Here is a 13,854-nt window from a genome sequence, read left to right as displayed (position 1 = left end):
GTCCTGATCTCAGGGTCCTGGGATCAAGTTCCCCATCCGGCTTCCTGCTCAGCAGGGAGTCTGCTTCTCCCTCTCCCTCTGCCTGTCTCCCCAGCTTGTACACTCTCTCTCTTTCTCTCTGAAATAAGTAAAAATCTTAAAAAAAAAAAAAAAAAAAGACTAGAGAGGGCCTCTCTTGGACCTCTTCATGACCTCTAGTTCCGGGATTTTTGAGTCCTGGAAGGAAAACATAACCCAGAAAACTCGCTGCTGGGCCATGTGTACTTCTAGGTCTGGCTGCCATCCCCATGTTCTGAGCCCTTTCTCTTGAAGCATCCCCGGCTTCTTCAGCAGATGGAAGATGGCCAAGGGCAGCCACTCCTAGTTGCCCTACTCGGTGCCGGGCCCAGGCCATCAGCAGCAAGCCTGGGCTGAGTCGCCTTGAAAGCCATCCAGCATGCTTGTTTACCTTCCACCAGTTGTCACTCTCAGGCTGTTCTGAGGCTTGTGACCGTCATATTAAAAAGCAGGCCTAGAAAGGTGCCCCTGCCAGTTACCCATTGCTAGAGTGGCAGAAGCGTTCAGAGAACTTGCAGACCATCTGACCAGACCTGCCATTGCACAGCTGGGCTGGGGGCTCTCAGGCTGTCCAATCAGTCAGTAGCCAAGCTGGGCAAGGTCCCGTTGCCTGCCATCGGCACAGCACCACATCTTTCAACTTCCCACATTCCCATCCTTCCAGCTACCTCTTCCCCAGCCTCCTGCCCTTGCCCACTGTCTTCCAGCTACTCTGCACTGCCTGATGGTCCTCAGATACTCCAAACATATTCCTGCCTCTGGACCTTTGCACTCGCTGTGTCCTCTACTTAGAATACTTTTCCTAGTTGAGAACACTCTTCTTTATGGCTTGACCCTCGCTTCATTATTCATCCAGGTCTCTGTGCACACGGCTCTCCTCGGACATGCCTTTCCTCCTGGACTCAACTAAACTCCAACTAAAATAGTGTCACCCATCCCTCTCACCCTCTTGCCCAGCTTCCCTTTATTTCATAGCCCATGGTCCTCCTGGACATTGGAATATATATTTATTTGTTTTTTATTATCTTTCTTCCCAGCTAGAATGTAAACTCCATTAAGTCTTTTTTATTCACCATTAAATCCCTAGTACAGAGAGTGCCCAATACTTGATGAAACCCAAAAAATATTTGCAAATGGATGCGTGCGTTTGTACTGGTAAGGTGTCACCACAAAACTGTGTGCAGGAAACCAGCATGTAATGTCAGCAGCATTCAGCAAGAAGCATGGATTGAGCTCAAACATCTGGGGTTAATTGGGGCTCAGCAGATCTAGGCCAGGCCTGGCTAGGGCGGTTCAGCTTTGTTCCACGTGTCTCTTCCTCTTCCTGGGACCAGTCAGCTGGTCTGGCTGTGTACTTGTGGACACAGTACAAGCAAAAAGAGGGGGAATTAACTGCCCAAGTCCTGTTCAAGCCTCTACCTGTGCCTTATCTGCTAACAACCCATTGGCCAAACAAGTCATTGGCTGAGCCAGAGTCAGGCAGGCATAGAAGGGTCGAGGGGGTACACCCTATTGGCTGGAGGGCACGGCAGAGTCATAGGGCCTAGGGTGTGGATATGTAACCCTGTCATTGAGGAGGACATGAAGAATTGGGGCAATAAACTTACATCCCATAGAAGTAAAATGTATACTTTTCTGAGCAGTTGCATTTCTACTCATTGGAGTTGGGTTTCAGGGTTCCCAGGTACGTGGCCACTTGCCTGAGGCTCTGCCCTTCCATGAGTGTTCTAGCTTTTAAAACCCCGGGGCCACTGGTAGTGTGCCATGAGTTTGATGTGTAGGCCTGTGTGTTTCACCGACCTCTCTGTTTTACTTTATTGTAGGGACAGCCGGTGTGGCCGGGGATGCGATTGCCACCAAGGTTGTGGAGCTGTCCAAAAAGAACCGGGTGCTGGCAGCAGAATCGGAGGGCGCGAAAACCAGAGTCAAGCAGCTGGGCAGTCGTGTCCGGGAGCTGGAGCAGGAAGTGAGGGGCCTTGGTCATTTTCTTGCCTCCAGAGGGGACTCCCAGGGCCCTGGTCTACTCCTCCAGAGAGGGAGCCACATGTAGACGCTTTGGGTCCTTCTGAAGGGCTGGTGGGTCAGTGTTTACAAAGAGTTCCTCAGTCTTTGTCATGTCCTGAGGGGGGGGGGAGTGTGTCTAGAAGCAAGGGGGGACACAGGGCACAGGGAAGCAGCCATCAGGGTGGTTAGGACTCGGATCTGGAGCCTGACCACCTGGGTGTGAAATTCAGTTTCATCACTAACCTGCTTTGTGACTTCCAGTAGGTTATAAACGCTCCGTGCCTCAGTTTCCTCCATCTGACACATACAGTACTAACAGTACTAACTGTAAGGTTTTTCTGACCATTAGGAGATGTAACAGTGTAAAACGTTTCAACCTGTGCCTGGCAGGTAGCAAGCACTAAGTAAACATTTGTACCTAAATTAACAGGGATCCTTGCTAGTGTGAAGCTAGACCCGGAAGCACTCCAGCAGTTGGTCTCACTTTTGCCATCTTCCTCTTTCTGCTGCCCCCTCTCCTCCCACTGCTAGTCACAGACCCCCCTCTTGCAAGGACACAGCCCAAGCAGTTCATGGTACCTTTGGAGCTGGGATGGACTCCACATGCTACAGAAAACCTATGTAGCTCCCTTATATGGTTTATATTAATATTAATTAACTTAATAATAATATGGCTATATTATATTAGGGGGCTTTCTTGAGTCACACAGCACACAGTGGTGCCTCATTGTGACCCCAATTCTGTGACCCTCCACAGTCCCCCTCAGTTGTTAAATGCTGCCACTGAATTAGAACTTCGTTATTCTGTAACAAATGGTCTGAGAACCACCTCAAGCTCTGTGCCAGGCCCTGTGGGGGGAGCAGAACAGGCATGGGCCTTGCCCTCCTCAGAGGCAGACCCAGCACCAAGGGCCCCTTAGAGGAGGGGATGCACACAGTGGGTCCCTGGAGGGTGGGAAGGGGCCACACCGGCAAAGGAGTGGGATGCCCCCTCCAGCCCCCGTGCGGAGGGCTCAGCAGGCGCCAAGGCCCTGAGTGGGGACGAAGGTCTGAGAGGAAACCCAGGTGGCCAAGAGTAGAGGAAGATGAGGTCAGAGAGGTGGGAGGGCAGGTCACCCCTGGCCTTGTCAGATGTGGTCTGGTCTTTGGGTGAACAACTGGGAAAGCTTTAAAAGGGCTGTATGAAGCTCTGGGCTCGGCTCCAGGCCCTGAGCCAGTGGGGCAGTTTCTTAGCATCTCTGACCCTGTCTTCCTGTCTACCACATGAAGTCCATTATCCCTTTACATTGTGCCTCCCAGATTGTGGACGGAGCTCCAGGATACGGACCACGGCTGCAGTATTAAGTGTGAAGCTGTTAGTGAATCCTAGTGTGTGACTGGGGAGTGGGCCAGATGATCCATTAAACCCTCTCCCATTGCAGAGCTGTTTGTAGGGGCGAGTTCTTCCGTGAATGGTCCTAAAGTGAGCTGAAAGGTGAACCAGTGAGATCCAGTAACCACACACCTGGCGGTGACATGGAGCACCGCACTCAGGCCTCACAGTTGCCAAACAGAATCCAATATTAAGTGCAAGGTTTGCTTTGCAGCTGCAGGCGGCCCTGGCCAAACTACCAGCCACAGCGGCCACCAACGCGGGAGCCAAGGCGTCGAGAGCTCAGATGGGAGACAGAGCCTTGGTATGAATTCTCTTCTGTGCTGGGGAGTCTGTGAGGCAGCCATGGGCCTGGGCCTCCTGTCCTCTGTGGGAGTGTAGGCGCCTCCATCCGGGGTCCACCCCACTGAGCCAGTGCCCACCAGTGAAAAGCATCCTCAGCATGGCCATCAGGGAACAGTAACCAAGTCTGTGGCCTGAGGACAAGAATGTCCGCAGTGGAGGTTAGTGAAGGTCTAACAGATTCAGTCCCCAGAGAGGGAGAACAGGAAGGGGCCGAGGACCCTCGAAACCTAGAATTTCAAGACCAGCAGGGAAGGCCTGGTCCAAATGGCCTCCCACTCTCAGCCCAGCAGTATCCTTTGTAGCATCCTCACTGGGAAGACATCCAGCCGCTTACTTACCCCAGGACAGGGAGCGCATTACTGCCCAATTGAGCCCTGTTGGGGGTGAGGGGACATTTCATATTGTGAGAAGTCTTCCCTTTTTGGAGCTCTAAATCTACAAAGTTGGGGTGACTGTTGGGAATGATGGCTTGTTCCCCAGATTCCGTTCTACTCAGCCAGTGAGTAGGGCCTGGAACCCAGGCAATGGGAATTGCGGCTCCATGAAAGGAAGGCAGTGTGACTCTATGGGCTCCAGGGAGGGGTGTGGAGCCCATGCCAGATAATAAGGAACCTCAGAGTCTTTAGAACAACCCAGGAGGCCTCCCAGTGGTGTTCTTGGGGATACAAGGAGCCAAACCTTAGGACTCCGTGTTTAGTGCTCCTTTTCCAGCTCCACCTCCCTTTGCCTACAACTCAGGGTCAAGCCACCGCTTGCCTCTCTTGGGGAGAATTCAGCCTTCAGTCTATAGTGATAGGCCCCCAGAGTTCCCATGGCGGGGAATCTAGGGGGGTGAAGGCTAGTCTTGGGTAACTCTGTCTCATGTCTGGGGAGGTGATAGAGGGGCTCTGCCCTTGGCAGGGGCTGTTCTGTAGAGCTTTTCCTGGTTCCAGGGGACATTGCTAAGCAGCTCCCAGTTTATCCAAAACATTGAGTGTTGCCATGTCCCTGATGAGGCCGCCATTGATGGGAGGATGCTCGTTCAGTCACTTTTTGGGCGTGATAGGTTTTTCTGAGCCCTGTGACACAGGGAATCCAAGACAGGGCCTCTGTCCACAGGGGAGCCCAGGAGGGGAGATGAGTAGCCACACCAATGGGAGGCAGGGACAGGGCCTCCGAAAGAGCCTCAGGGCCTCAGAGTTCACAGAGGGAGCACACCCTCCCCGTGAGGCTGCCAGGAGGTGGGCTGGAGGAGGGGGTCCTGGGGTGGGCCTTGCTGCAGAAGGGGGATGGTGGGGCAGGGCCCTCCAACAGGAGCCATACAGGCCAAGGCTGAGAGGCCAGGGAGCACTAAGTATCCCTATTCTGTTTGCTAGCTGGGTGTTGGCTGGACAGTGTTTTGCTGCAGCCCTGGGCCCACAAGGGGAAAGGGGAATGTAAGCCACACAAGGCTAGGGTGGGGTCACCCACGGAGGGTGGCCTTGACCGACCAGTAGCTAGAGCTGGAGCTCTCAGCTTTGCTCAGTGGCCGCAGGGAGCCTGGCAGGCTTCTGACAGAAGAGGGGGTAATGGGCGGCAAGCCTCCGTTCAGCTGTACCCTGTGTTTTCCAGGGCACCTTCTGGTCAGAGAGAGAACTAAAGCAGCATGCACCCTCACTACCTCATTCAGGGTAGCCCAAGCCTGAACCACACTTCAGAGGTCTATGCGGGGGCCAAAGCGCATTCCAGAGTGGAGCTGAATGGCCTGTCCCCACATGGCATGGTGGGCGCGGGGCTCCCCGAGGCTGAGCTGCGAGAGCACTGGTATCATCTGTTCCCCCTGCACTGCGTTGCAGTTACTCCCTCACAGAAAATAGCCCAGGGGAGGGGAGGGTTAGGCTCCCACTCAGGTCCCCCACAAAGCCTGTGGAATTTTGCTCTGGGCAGAGGCAGCTCTGAGATGGCAGTGATGTGGGGTTGGCCCAGCTGTCCAGGAGGGGAGGACAGGGCTTGGCAGAGGAGAGGGGAGAAGGCTGCCACGCACGTGGGCCCAGCCCTCCCTAGGACACTGGCTAGCCCCTTTGCCAGCTACCCCAGGCCAGGCCAGGCCCCCCAGCATTGTCCTCTGACAGAATCTGTTTTAGACAGCACACTTCATGTGCCTCTTGTCTCAACACTCACAGGCCTCCTGGGCCCTGGGGTTAATATACCCCTATTTTACAGATGACGAGACCAGGCTCAGAGAGGGGAGTCATGGCCTGTGTTCTAGATCTGTCCGCAATGTGTGCTCTCCCTGTGGTTTGAGCAGGATCACGGTCATCACATGGGATGCTCACAAACACAGCTCCTGCACCATGGCCTGTCAGGGCCAGCAGGCCTAGTGGTACCAAAGGCCCGTTAGGCAGGCGGCGTGGGGACAGGCATCCAACAGCAGGGAGCAGGAATGGCAAGCAGCAGTCAGATGCAGGGGCCAGGGGTGGGGGGTAGGACACGCACACACACACACCTTATTTTTAAAGATACATTTGTGTTTTATGTAAGTTCCCAGTTTATACTCTGTTCACACTGGGTATGCTGTTGAGCCTTGTGGTGGTGCTGTGAAGAAACAGGACAGAGAAGGATTCTTGTATCCATTCCATAAATGAGGAAACCATATGAGGTCATTCTTCTCGGACTTTGTGTCTGGTTCCCGTTTCCTTTCCTGGTGATTTTCACCTGGGCTGTCCACAACCTCTGGGGACCAGGGAACTTCCCAGACCCAATCTCTGCAGATCTGCCTTCCGCACCAGGGTCTGGGAAGATTCTGCGTGTGCCTAGTGAGGAAAGCTCAGAAAGCCACTGCAACACCTACCTGGCTTCCCAGAAGTTCAGCCTACCTGGTCTGTTGGGGCAGGAGCAGATGGTCTTGGCATCATTGCCTGATGGGCTGCTCCACCCACCCTTGATGCCTGGGTGCCAGAAACAGCTTCAAGTGAGACAATCAGCTAGGGCAGGGGAAGGACCGGGCTCCTCCTAACCCGACTCATGTCATTCCCAACTGGCTGTGTGCCCCAGGGCAAGTTACTCCCCCTCTCTGGGCCTTATTTTTATCACTTATGGAAGGGGTTCCAATGGGCTAACTGTGGAATCCCTTTAATACCAACCTTCTGAGAGCCTCAGAAACTTCTACTGAAGACGGAGACATGGGCGGCACATTTGAGGAAAATTTACATCCAAGTAGTTTAAATAAAACATAATTAAAAAAAAAAAAGACATGGCTAAGAGTTCCAGCCGGCAGAGTTTTCATGGTTGCTGCAGTTCTTCAGGCCACAGAAACAGAGCATTTGGCAACGAAACTGGGTCCCTATTTCTGCTGCGGGAGCTCCTTGCCAGGAAGGGGAGCTCAAGGCCCAAGCTGATGGTTTCAGGAGAAGGAGACCCCAAGTTAGGGTGGTCATTGGGGGTTGCCTTCTGTGATGGAACTAGTCTCCTCTTTATTCTGAGTGGAGATGGTTTTGCTGTGGTTCCAGTCTCCCGAGCATAGCAGAGAGAGCCCACGCCTAAGAAGGGTCTGGAAGGGGTGGAGCTTGCAGGCCTCCTCCAAGGACTCCCTCTTGGTGGCCACCACCCTCGTCCCCGGTTCTGCAAGACTCTGAGGAAAGGCCTCAGCCCCCAGAAGTGGGCTGCCACGATACACGTCCCTGCTCCACCTGTCCCAGCCAGGTTCCCCCCCCCCACCCCAGCCAAGAGGCCCCCCCCCCCCCAGCCTCTGCTTTGCATGCACATCTGGAAGGGACTGACAACCGAACCCACCTCACAGACCTTCCTGACGATTCAATGACTTGCATCACCTGGAGCCCCTAGCCCGGTGCCTGGCACAGCCCTGGGTGAATGGAACCAGGACTGTTGTGATGACTTCAGCAATAAGTGACCACTCTCTCGTCTGTCCTGCCCAACTAGCCAGAGACCCCAGAGGTGAAGGCCTTGCAGGACAGGCTGGCGGCCACAAACCTGAAGATGAGTGACCTCCGCAACCAGATCCAGTCCGTGAAGCAGGAGCTCCGGATGGCCCAGAAGGTATTCCAGAGCCAGGGCTCAGGTGTTCTTGTGGGGCTGGGATTGGGAAGAGCATGGCCAGGACAATGGGTTCCATTCAGGAGCACCAAGTGCTGGGCTCTGTGAGTATCATACTCTGGGCCAGGGTCCAGATCCAGTAACTTCCTTCTGTCAGCCCTTCCTACACACCATTGGTAAGTGGGGTTGCTGGCTGCCTGAGGGGCCCTTGTGGTGCCCTCCCCAGCCCGGACAGAGGAGGACAGTGCCCTCTACCCAGGGAGAGTTCTGTAGATTTCCCTTGAGCTATGTGCACCCTAGTGGATCCTGGGTCTCTCCTTCATAAGCCACCTTGGACTTGGAAGCCTGCCCAGACTTGCCTCCTGCCCTCTGCTCTCTGTAATATTAGGAAATGAATAGGTTGTTTGTGTATTAAAGGCTCCTTTCAAAGGAAAATACTCAGACTTGGGACACAGTCCCAGCTGGTTCATTATTTATTTTTATTTACATAGTGAATTCTCTGGCATTTGTCTTCCCTGCTGGAACCACTCAGACTAGCCAAGATTTCCAAAACAGTGTTCTATTGTGGAAACAAGCGCCAGAGACTCGGGGCGCTAGATTGGTTCCCGTGACAGGCTTCAGGGGCCCAGGGCACCCACTGGAGGGTTTTGTTTCCACCTCAAAGCCTTGAAGTAGGGCCTGTGCCCCACCCTCCAACAGCCGCAATGTTGAAACTTTCTGGAATCAAACATCCCCAGTTGACATTTAGGGGTTCTCCTCGCTGCACTCAGGCATGGCCGCTAGTCAGAGGCTTTTCACAGAGGGCAAGGCACTGTGGTAGCATACTTCCTGCAGCCATCCAGAAGGATCTCAGTTCTAAGTGGCAGGTGAACAAATTGAGGAAGCAGATTTTGGTCAACTTTGTGGTTCACTCATCCCAGAATATGTCAAGACCAGAGGACCCCATCTGGGCACTGTTGGCAGTCCCTTGCCTGCTGGAAGCATCACCCAGAAATGCAGGGGACAAGGGGATGACTACTTTCCCAGGGACCGCTTCTCCGAGAGTATGGTCAGCTGGCCTTTGAAGCAAGAGGCAGGGGTGCAGATGGGGGGCCAGGCCCTCTGGGAACCCCACGCCCCCAGCACTGCTTCTGAGGATGCGTCACTTTTAGGGCTCTGGTGGGGGCCCTCTCCCCTGGCCTCAGTAAAGGCCCCGCCCTTTTCAGGTTTTGACCAGCGAGGTCGGCGAAGATGTGAATGTCCAGCAGCTCCTGTCCTCCCCGGGGACCTGGAGGGGCCGGGCTCAACAGATTCTCGTGCTGCAAAGCAAGGTGAGTGAACTTCTGCCAAAGGCCCTGAACAGAGGGCTTGAAATACCCCCAGAAAGGTCACGCCACCCCACGTGAGAGACACAGAACCCTAAAAAGGCCCTCAGGCCCAGCAGAGCATACTTGCAGGGCTGTTGTTGAATATTCTCCCCCCACCAGCCTGATTTTAATTTGTTATTTGATGAACAAGCATTTATATAACACTTACCACGTGCCAGGCCCTGGCGCTTAACACATGCCAAAACCTTTGATTTATTTTACTCTAGGCATATTTTTTTCCCCTAGTTCATGTAAATTCGCGTGACTGTTGTACTTGCCGGCTTTTTCCAGTTTTGTCCAGATGCTTGTAGACTTTTGAAAGTTTGAGTTACCCAGTAAAGACTTAGCCTTGTCTCCCTCCTTATGTTCTAAATATTTTGGAACATCTTTAGAGGCTAAAAGCTGGCGCTCTGGAGCCAGACTGCTTGGACTCAAATCCCAGCTCTCAACTCAGCAGCTGTACGACCTTGGGCAAGTTCCTTCACCTCTCTGGGCCTCGGTTTTCTTCTCCCTATACCATGGATAACGATAGGGGCTCTCCCACAGGGTTGATGGGAGGACTGAATGAGTCAATGCGCATAAAATGGCCAACACAGTGCCTGGCGCAGAGCGAACACTGTACAAAGGTTGAATGTGGTTAACTTCTTCTTTTCCCTTCAAGCCAAGAAGCCAAGAGTAGGAATGTAACTTCCCCTATTAGCCAAGCACATGGCCTTCATCCCCAGGGACTTCAAGTTCACAGTTCCTGGGTCTCTTGGATCCTTGGGGCCTCCTGTGGGATCCTTGAAGCCAACACGAAGAGGGGATGGTGTCCAGAACACTGTGATGAATGACCGATGTGTGGCCTTGGGGTTCAAGAGACCCCAGTTTGAGTCTGGCCTCAGTCACTGGTCTACAGTTTCAGTGACCTTAGACAAGTCACTTCGACCCTCTGCACCTCAGTCTCCTCACCTGCAAATGGAGAGTGTTGTGGGTTAAATGAAATAACATCTGTAAAGAACCCAGCATAGTGCCAGGCCATAATAAGCACTGACACATTAGTTGTTAGTTGTCATTGTTAAGCTGTGTAAATAAACGATTGAGAGTTTCATACTGTGTTCTCTAATGCTTAAATGGAATTACCACACAGTGCCACACGAGGGCGCTGATACGTGCTTTCAAAACGATGCCACTGCCCTTTACTGGGGACCCTAGGGAATTTGGGCCCCCGCACAGATTTACCCAAGGTATTCCATCATTTATGTTGTATCAACATGGGAACCAGGACTAGAAGAACCCTAGGAGTTATTCACTTCTACCCCAGTGCAATAAAGCCATCGTTCTGTGGGGTGATATCTACCTGCCACTTGCTGAGAACCTGTCAGTGCTGGACATGCTGAGGGCTTCACCCAGGCCATCTTGGGGTTTCTTAAAATTACCTAGCCCTAAAAAGTGCCCATAGGCCTTGTTTAAAATGCAGATTCCCCATCCTTCCCCTGGAGCTCTGACTTGTTGGTCTGGAGTCATCCCAAGAAGCATCTTGGGGGTTCCCAGACTCAAGACAAGTTCAGGATACTGAATCCTTATAACATTATGTGGGGGGAACCCATTTCACAGATGAGGGGGCCCGAGATTCAGAGAGGTTAAGTAAGCTGTGCACAGTCACACAGCTAGTGAGGCTTTGAACTGGTCTCCCAGCTTTTAAACCCCGCCCTCCCTCTGAAGCGTCTCTTGCAAGTGGCCAGGACCCCACATCTCCCAGGGAGCGCACTTGGTCTTGGGTCAGAGAGTCCGTCCTTGTACTGAGGTCCTCCATCCTATTCCTCCCAGATTCCTGGAGTCACATCTGCTTCTTGGTCTCACAGAACCCCTAAGCAAGGGGGTGATTTTTCTCATTTTCAAGCTAAACCTCCCTCCTGTCCTCCCCTGCTTGGCTCAAGATGCCACCTCAGACCTCCCGCCCCCACCTCAGTGGCCCTCACACGGGGATCCTGCATCCACCTTGAATAGCAGCGTCCTCTGTCTAGTGGGGCTTCCTGTCGAGCACCTCAGGGCAGCCCCTGAGTGGCTGAGTCTGTGAGGGCAGATCCCCTGTGCAATGACGAGTTTTACCCCCTCAGGTTCGCGAGCTGGAGAAGCAGTTGGGACAGACCCGGAGCCAGTCTGCAGGAACACCCCGTGATGAGCCGCCTGTCTATCCAGACCCAAGGAAGCTGTCAGCACAGGAGAAAAACCTGCTGAGGATCCGCAGCCTGGAAAGGGAAAAACAGGAGGGCTGGGAGGTAATGCAGGTCCAGGGAAGAGGTCAGTTGGGCCCACGGGACCAGGAGATTGTGACCACCTCTGCAGGGCCCTGAGGCCCATGTGGTCACGAGCTCTGAGCCACTCCTTAGAGGCAGGAGATACCTGGGGCTTGGGGGTCCCCCCAGTGCCGCCTCTTCGTGTCCTGTCAATCCAGCTGGAACTGCCTGACTGGGTCATCAGCCCATTTCCTGAGCTTCGGGTGTTCTGGAGATGCTAGACCTGAAATTCTCACCATAGAAGGAGCAGAGATGGTCAGGGCCCAGAGTGATGATGGCCCAGGGACAGGGTTAGGTGGGGCTCGGGGGAGAAGAGCTCCAGACTGCTGAAAGCTGGGTGCCGCATCTCCCTGACTATGCCAGGAGTGGCAGGAGCCCCACTCTACCAGGCTTGTGCGACAAACAGAATTGATTGGCTTGTGTAGATGAGTGGTATAGAGGTGGCCTAGGTTCAGGCACAGAAGGATCCAGGGATCTGGGGATGTGGTCTTGCTGCCACTTCTTCTGGACCAGCTTCACTCTCTCCCATGGGGACGCCCGGTAGTCCCAGCCTCTCTCTTCCAGCCTGGCCCCCACAAACAAAAGGCTTCTCTTTCCCAGTGGTTCCAACCCAGTCCCAGAATGAAGTGTCCCCTGGCTAGCTTAGGCCATGAGCCCATCCCTGAGCTGGTCACTGCCACTGAGGGTCCAGGCTGCTCTGACCAGCCGGGCTTCAGATCCCTACTCCAGGTCTGGGAGCTGAGTCAGCCTCTCAGAAGTGGGGAGCAGGGCTTTCTCAAAGAAAGTAGAGGAAAAAGTGGGATGGGATGCTGGCAGGTAGTAGGCTTCCTAATAATGAGGCCTTACCTTTCCATCAGGAGACTTCCATTCGTGAGTGCCAATCCAGGACTAGACCCTGTGTTAGGAACATTGTGACCATGTACACATTGTGACCTGTAGTACACCCCCAGGATCCTAGATCATCAGGTGTCAGGAGGGAACAGTGGGCCTGGAGAGGCTGGCCCGGCCAGGTCCTCCTTGACCTTGTATGCCAGCCAGAGGTTTGGGCTCTTATTTGAAGGAGGTGGAGAACCACCAAAGTGTTTTAAGTTGTGGAGGGACACGGACGGCTGTGCATGTTGGAAAGGTCACATGGTTAGGTGGGGGCAGGGGCACCTAGGTCGGAGGACACATGGAAGGCAGAGGCAATAATCCATTTGAGACATGACCGAGGACCTGAGCCAAGGAAGTAGGACTATAGCCAAAGGCCAGACACCTGCCACATTTGAAGGTCGACTTTACAGGGCTCAGTGACGGGATAGAAAGGGGAGAAGCAGAAGGATTGTGCAGGACTTCCAGTGAGTCTAACAGGTGGGTAGGGGAGACAGGGAGGGAACTCAAGGGAGATGGGAAATTTGAAATATTGGGTTTGAAAATGTTGGGTTTGAGGTGCCCCTAGCTTAGAGTTACATATTCACACAGAACAGAATATATTGCGGTCATTGAACCAATTGTAAGCCACAACGTGGGTGGAAGGAAGTTATTCCCTGTGTGTCCTTCCTCTGCCAGGTGCCTGCTAGAGCCTAGAGTGTGTAGACAGCAGAGCAGCAGGTAAAAAAGGGTGCCTACGGCAAAGATCGGTGGTCTTCAGGATTCATCATCTACTATTTTTCATTTCTGTAATTCACTTCCACAAGGATCTGAAAACACTTTTCCAATGATAATTAACCCTCAAGACCAAAGCAGATTACATCACCTCTTGCCCAAAACCCTCCTCAGGGTCTCAATCTTGGCTCCTGATGGTTTACCTAATCTAGTCTCTGCCCTGTCTGACCTTGCCCCTGACCTCTCCCCTCTCTCACTGTGCTCTAACCACACATGTTCTACCCCAGGGCCTTTGCTCCTCCTGTCACCTCCTTTAGTCTCTTCTCAGATGTCAACTTTCAGAGAGGACTTCCCTGACCATGCCATTGTCCTTCCCCAACCCATTCCCTTCCCCAGTTTTCCATAAGCAGAGCAACAGGTAAGCAATGATAACAGGTAAACGTTTAACATCTGTCTCCCCAGCTAGGGTGTTAGATCCTTGGGGACACACTGTTTTGTTCTCTGCTGTTTTCCCAGCACCTATAACAGTTTAAAGCACACAGTAGCCCCTCAGCTGAGGCCTTATTTGAGAAGGAAGGAAGGAAGGGAAGGGAAGGAAAGGGAGAAGGAAGGGAGGGAGGAAGAAGGGAAGGAGGGAGGAAGGGAGACTCTGAAGGTATGCCCAGCACTTGAGTTGCCCGTTAGTAGCTGACCAGAGCATGGCGCAGTCTGGGCTGACGTGCTGGACACGCGCAGAGGAAGTGAGGCAACACAGCAGGGTGGCCTCTCCCTCTCATTCTGGCTCTTGGTGGGGTGAGCCACTTCTGTTTGAACCCTAGACTTAGCCCACAGTTGGCAAGTGGGGCTCCTCTCATGT

General features: G+C 53.4%; 1 protein-coding gene across 1 annotated transcript in view; it reads left to right on the top strand.

Moving 5' to 3' along the window:
• The window catches only part of LOC111159142 (coiled-coil domain containing 13), a 51,134-nt gene that overhangs the window by 16,835 nt on the left and 20,445 nt on the right, over window positions 1-13,854 (top strand). The window contains exons 4-8 of the mRNA XM_022521571.1: window positions 1,881-2,023; window positions 3,648-3,737; window positions 7,676-7,792; window positions 8,995-9,099; window positions 11,235-11,396. Coding sequence (XP_022377279.1) covers window positions 1,881-2,023; window positions 3,648-3,737; window positions 7,676-7,792; window positions 8,995-9,099; window positions 11,235-11,396 — 617 coding nt within the window. The remainder of the gene's footprint in view (window positions 1-1,880; window positions 2,024-3,647; window positions 3,738-7,675; window positions 7,793-8,994; window positions 9,100-11,234; window positions 11,397-13,854) is intronic.

This window comes from Enhydra lutris, unplaced genomic scaffold (assembly GCF_002288905.1).
Source record: "Enhydra lutris kenyoni isolate GAN:26980312 unplaced genomic scaffold, ASM228890v2 scaffoldscaffold66, whole genome shotgun sequence".
Lineage (NCBI taxonomy): Eukaryota > Metazoa > Chordata > Mammalia > Carnivora > Mustelidae > Enhydra > Enhydra lutris.
This window is presented reverse-complemented; position numbering and strand designations above follow the sequence as displayed.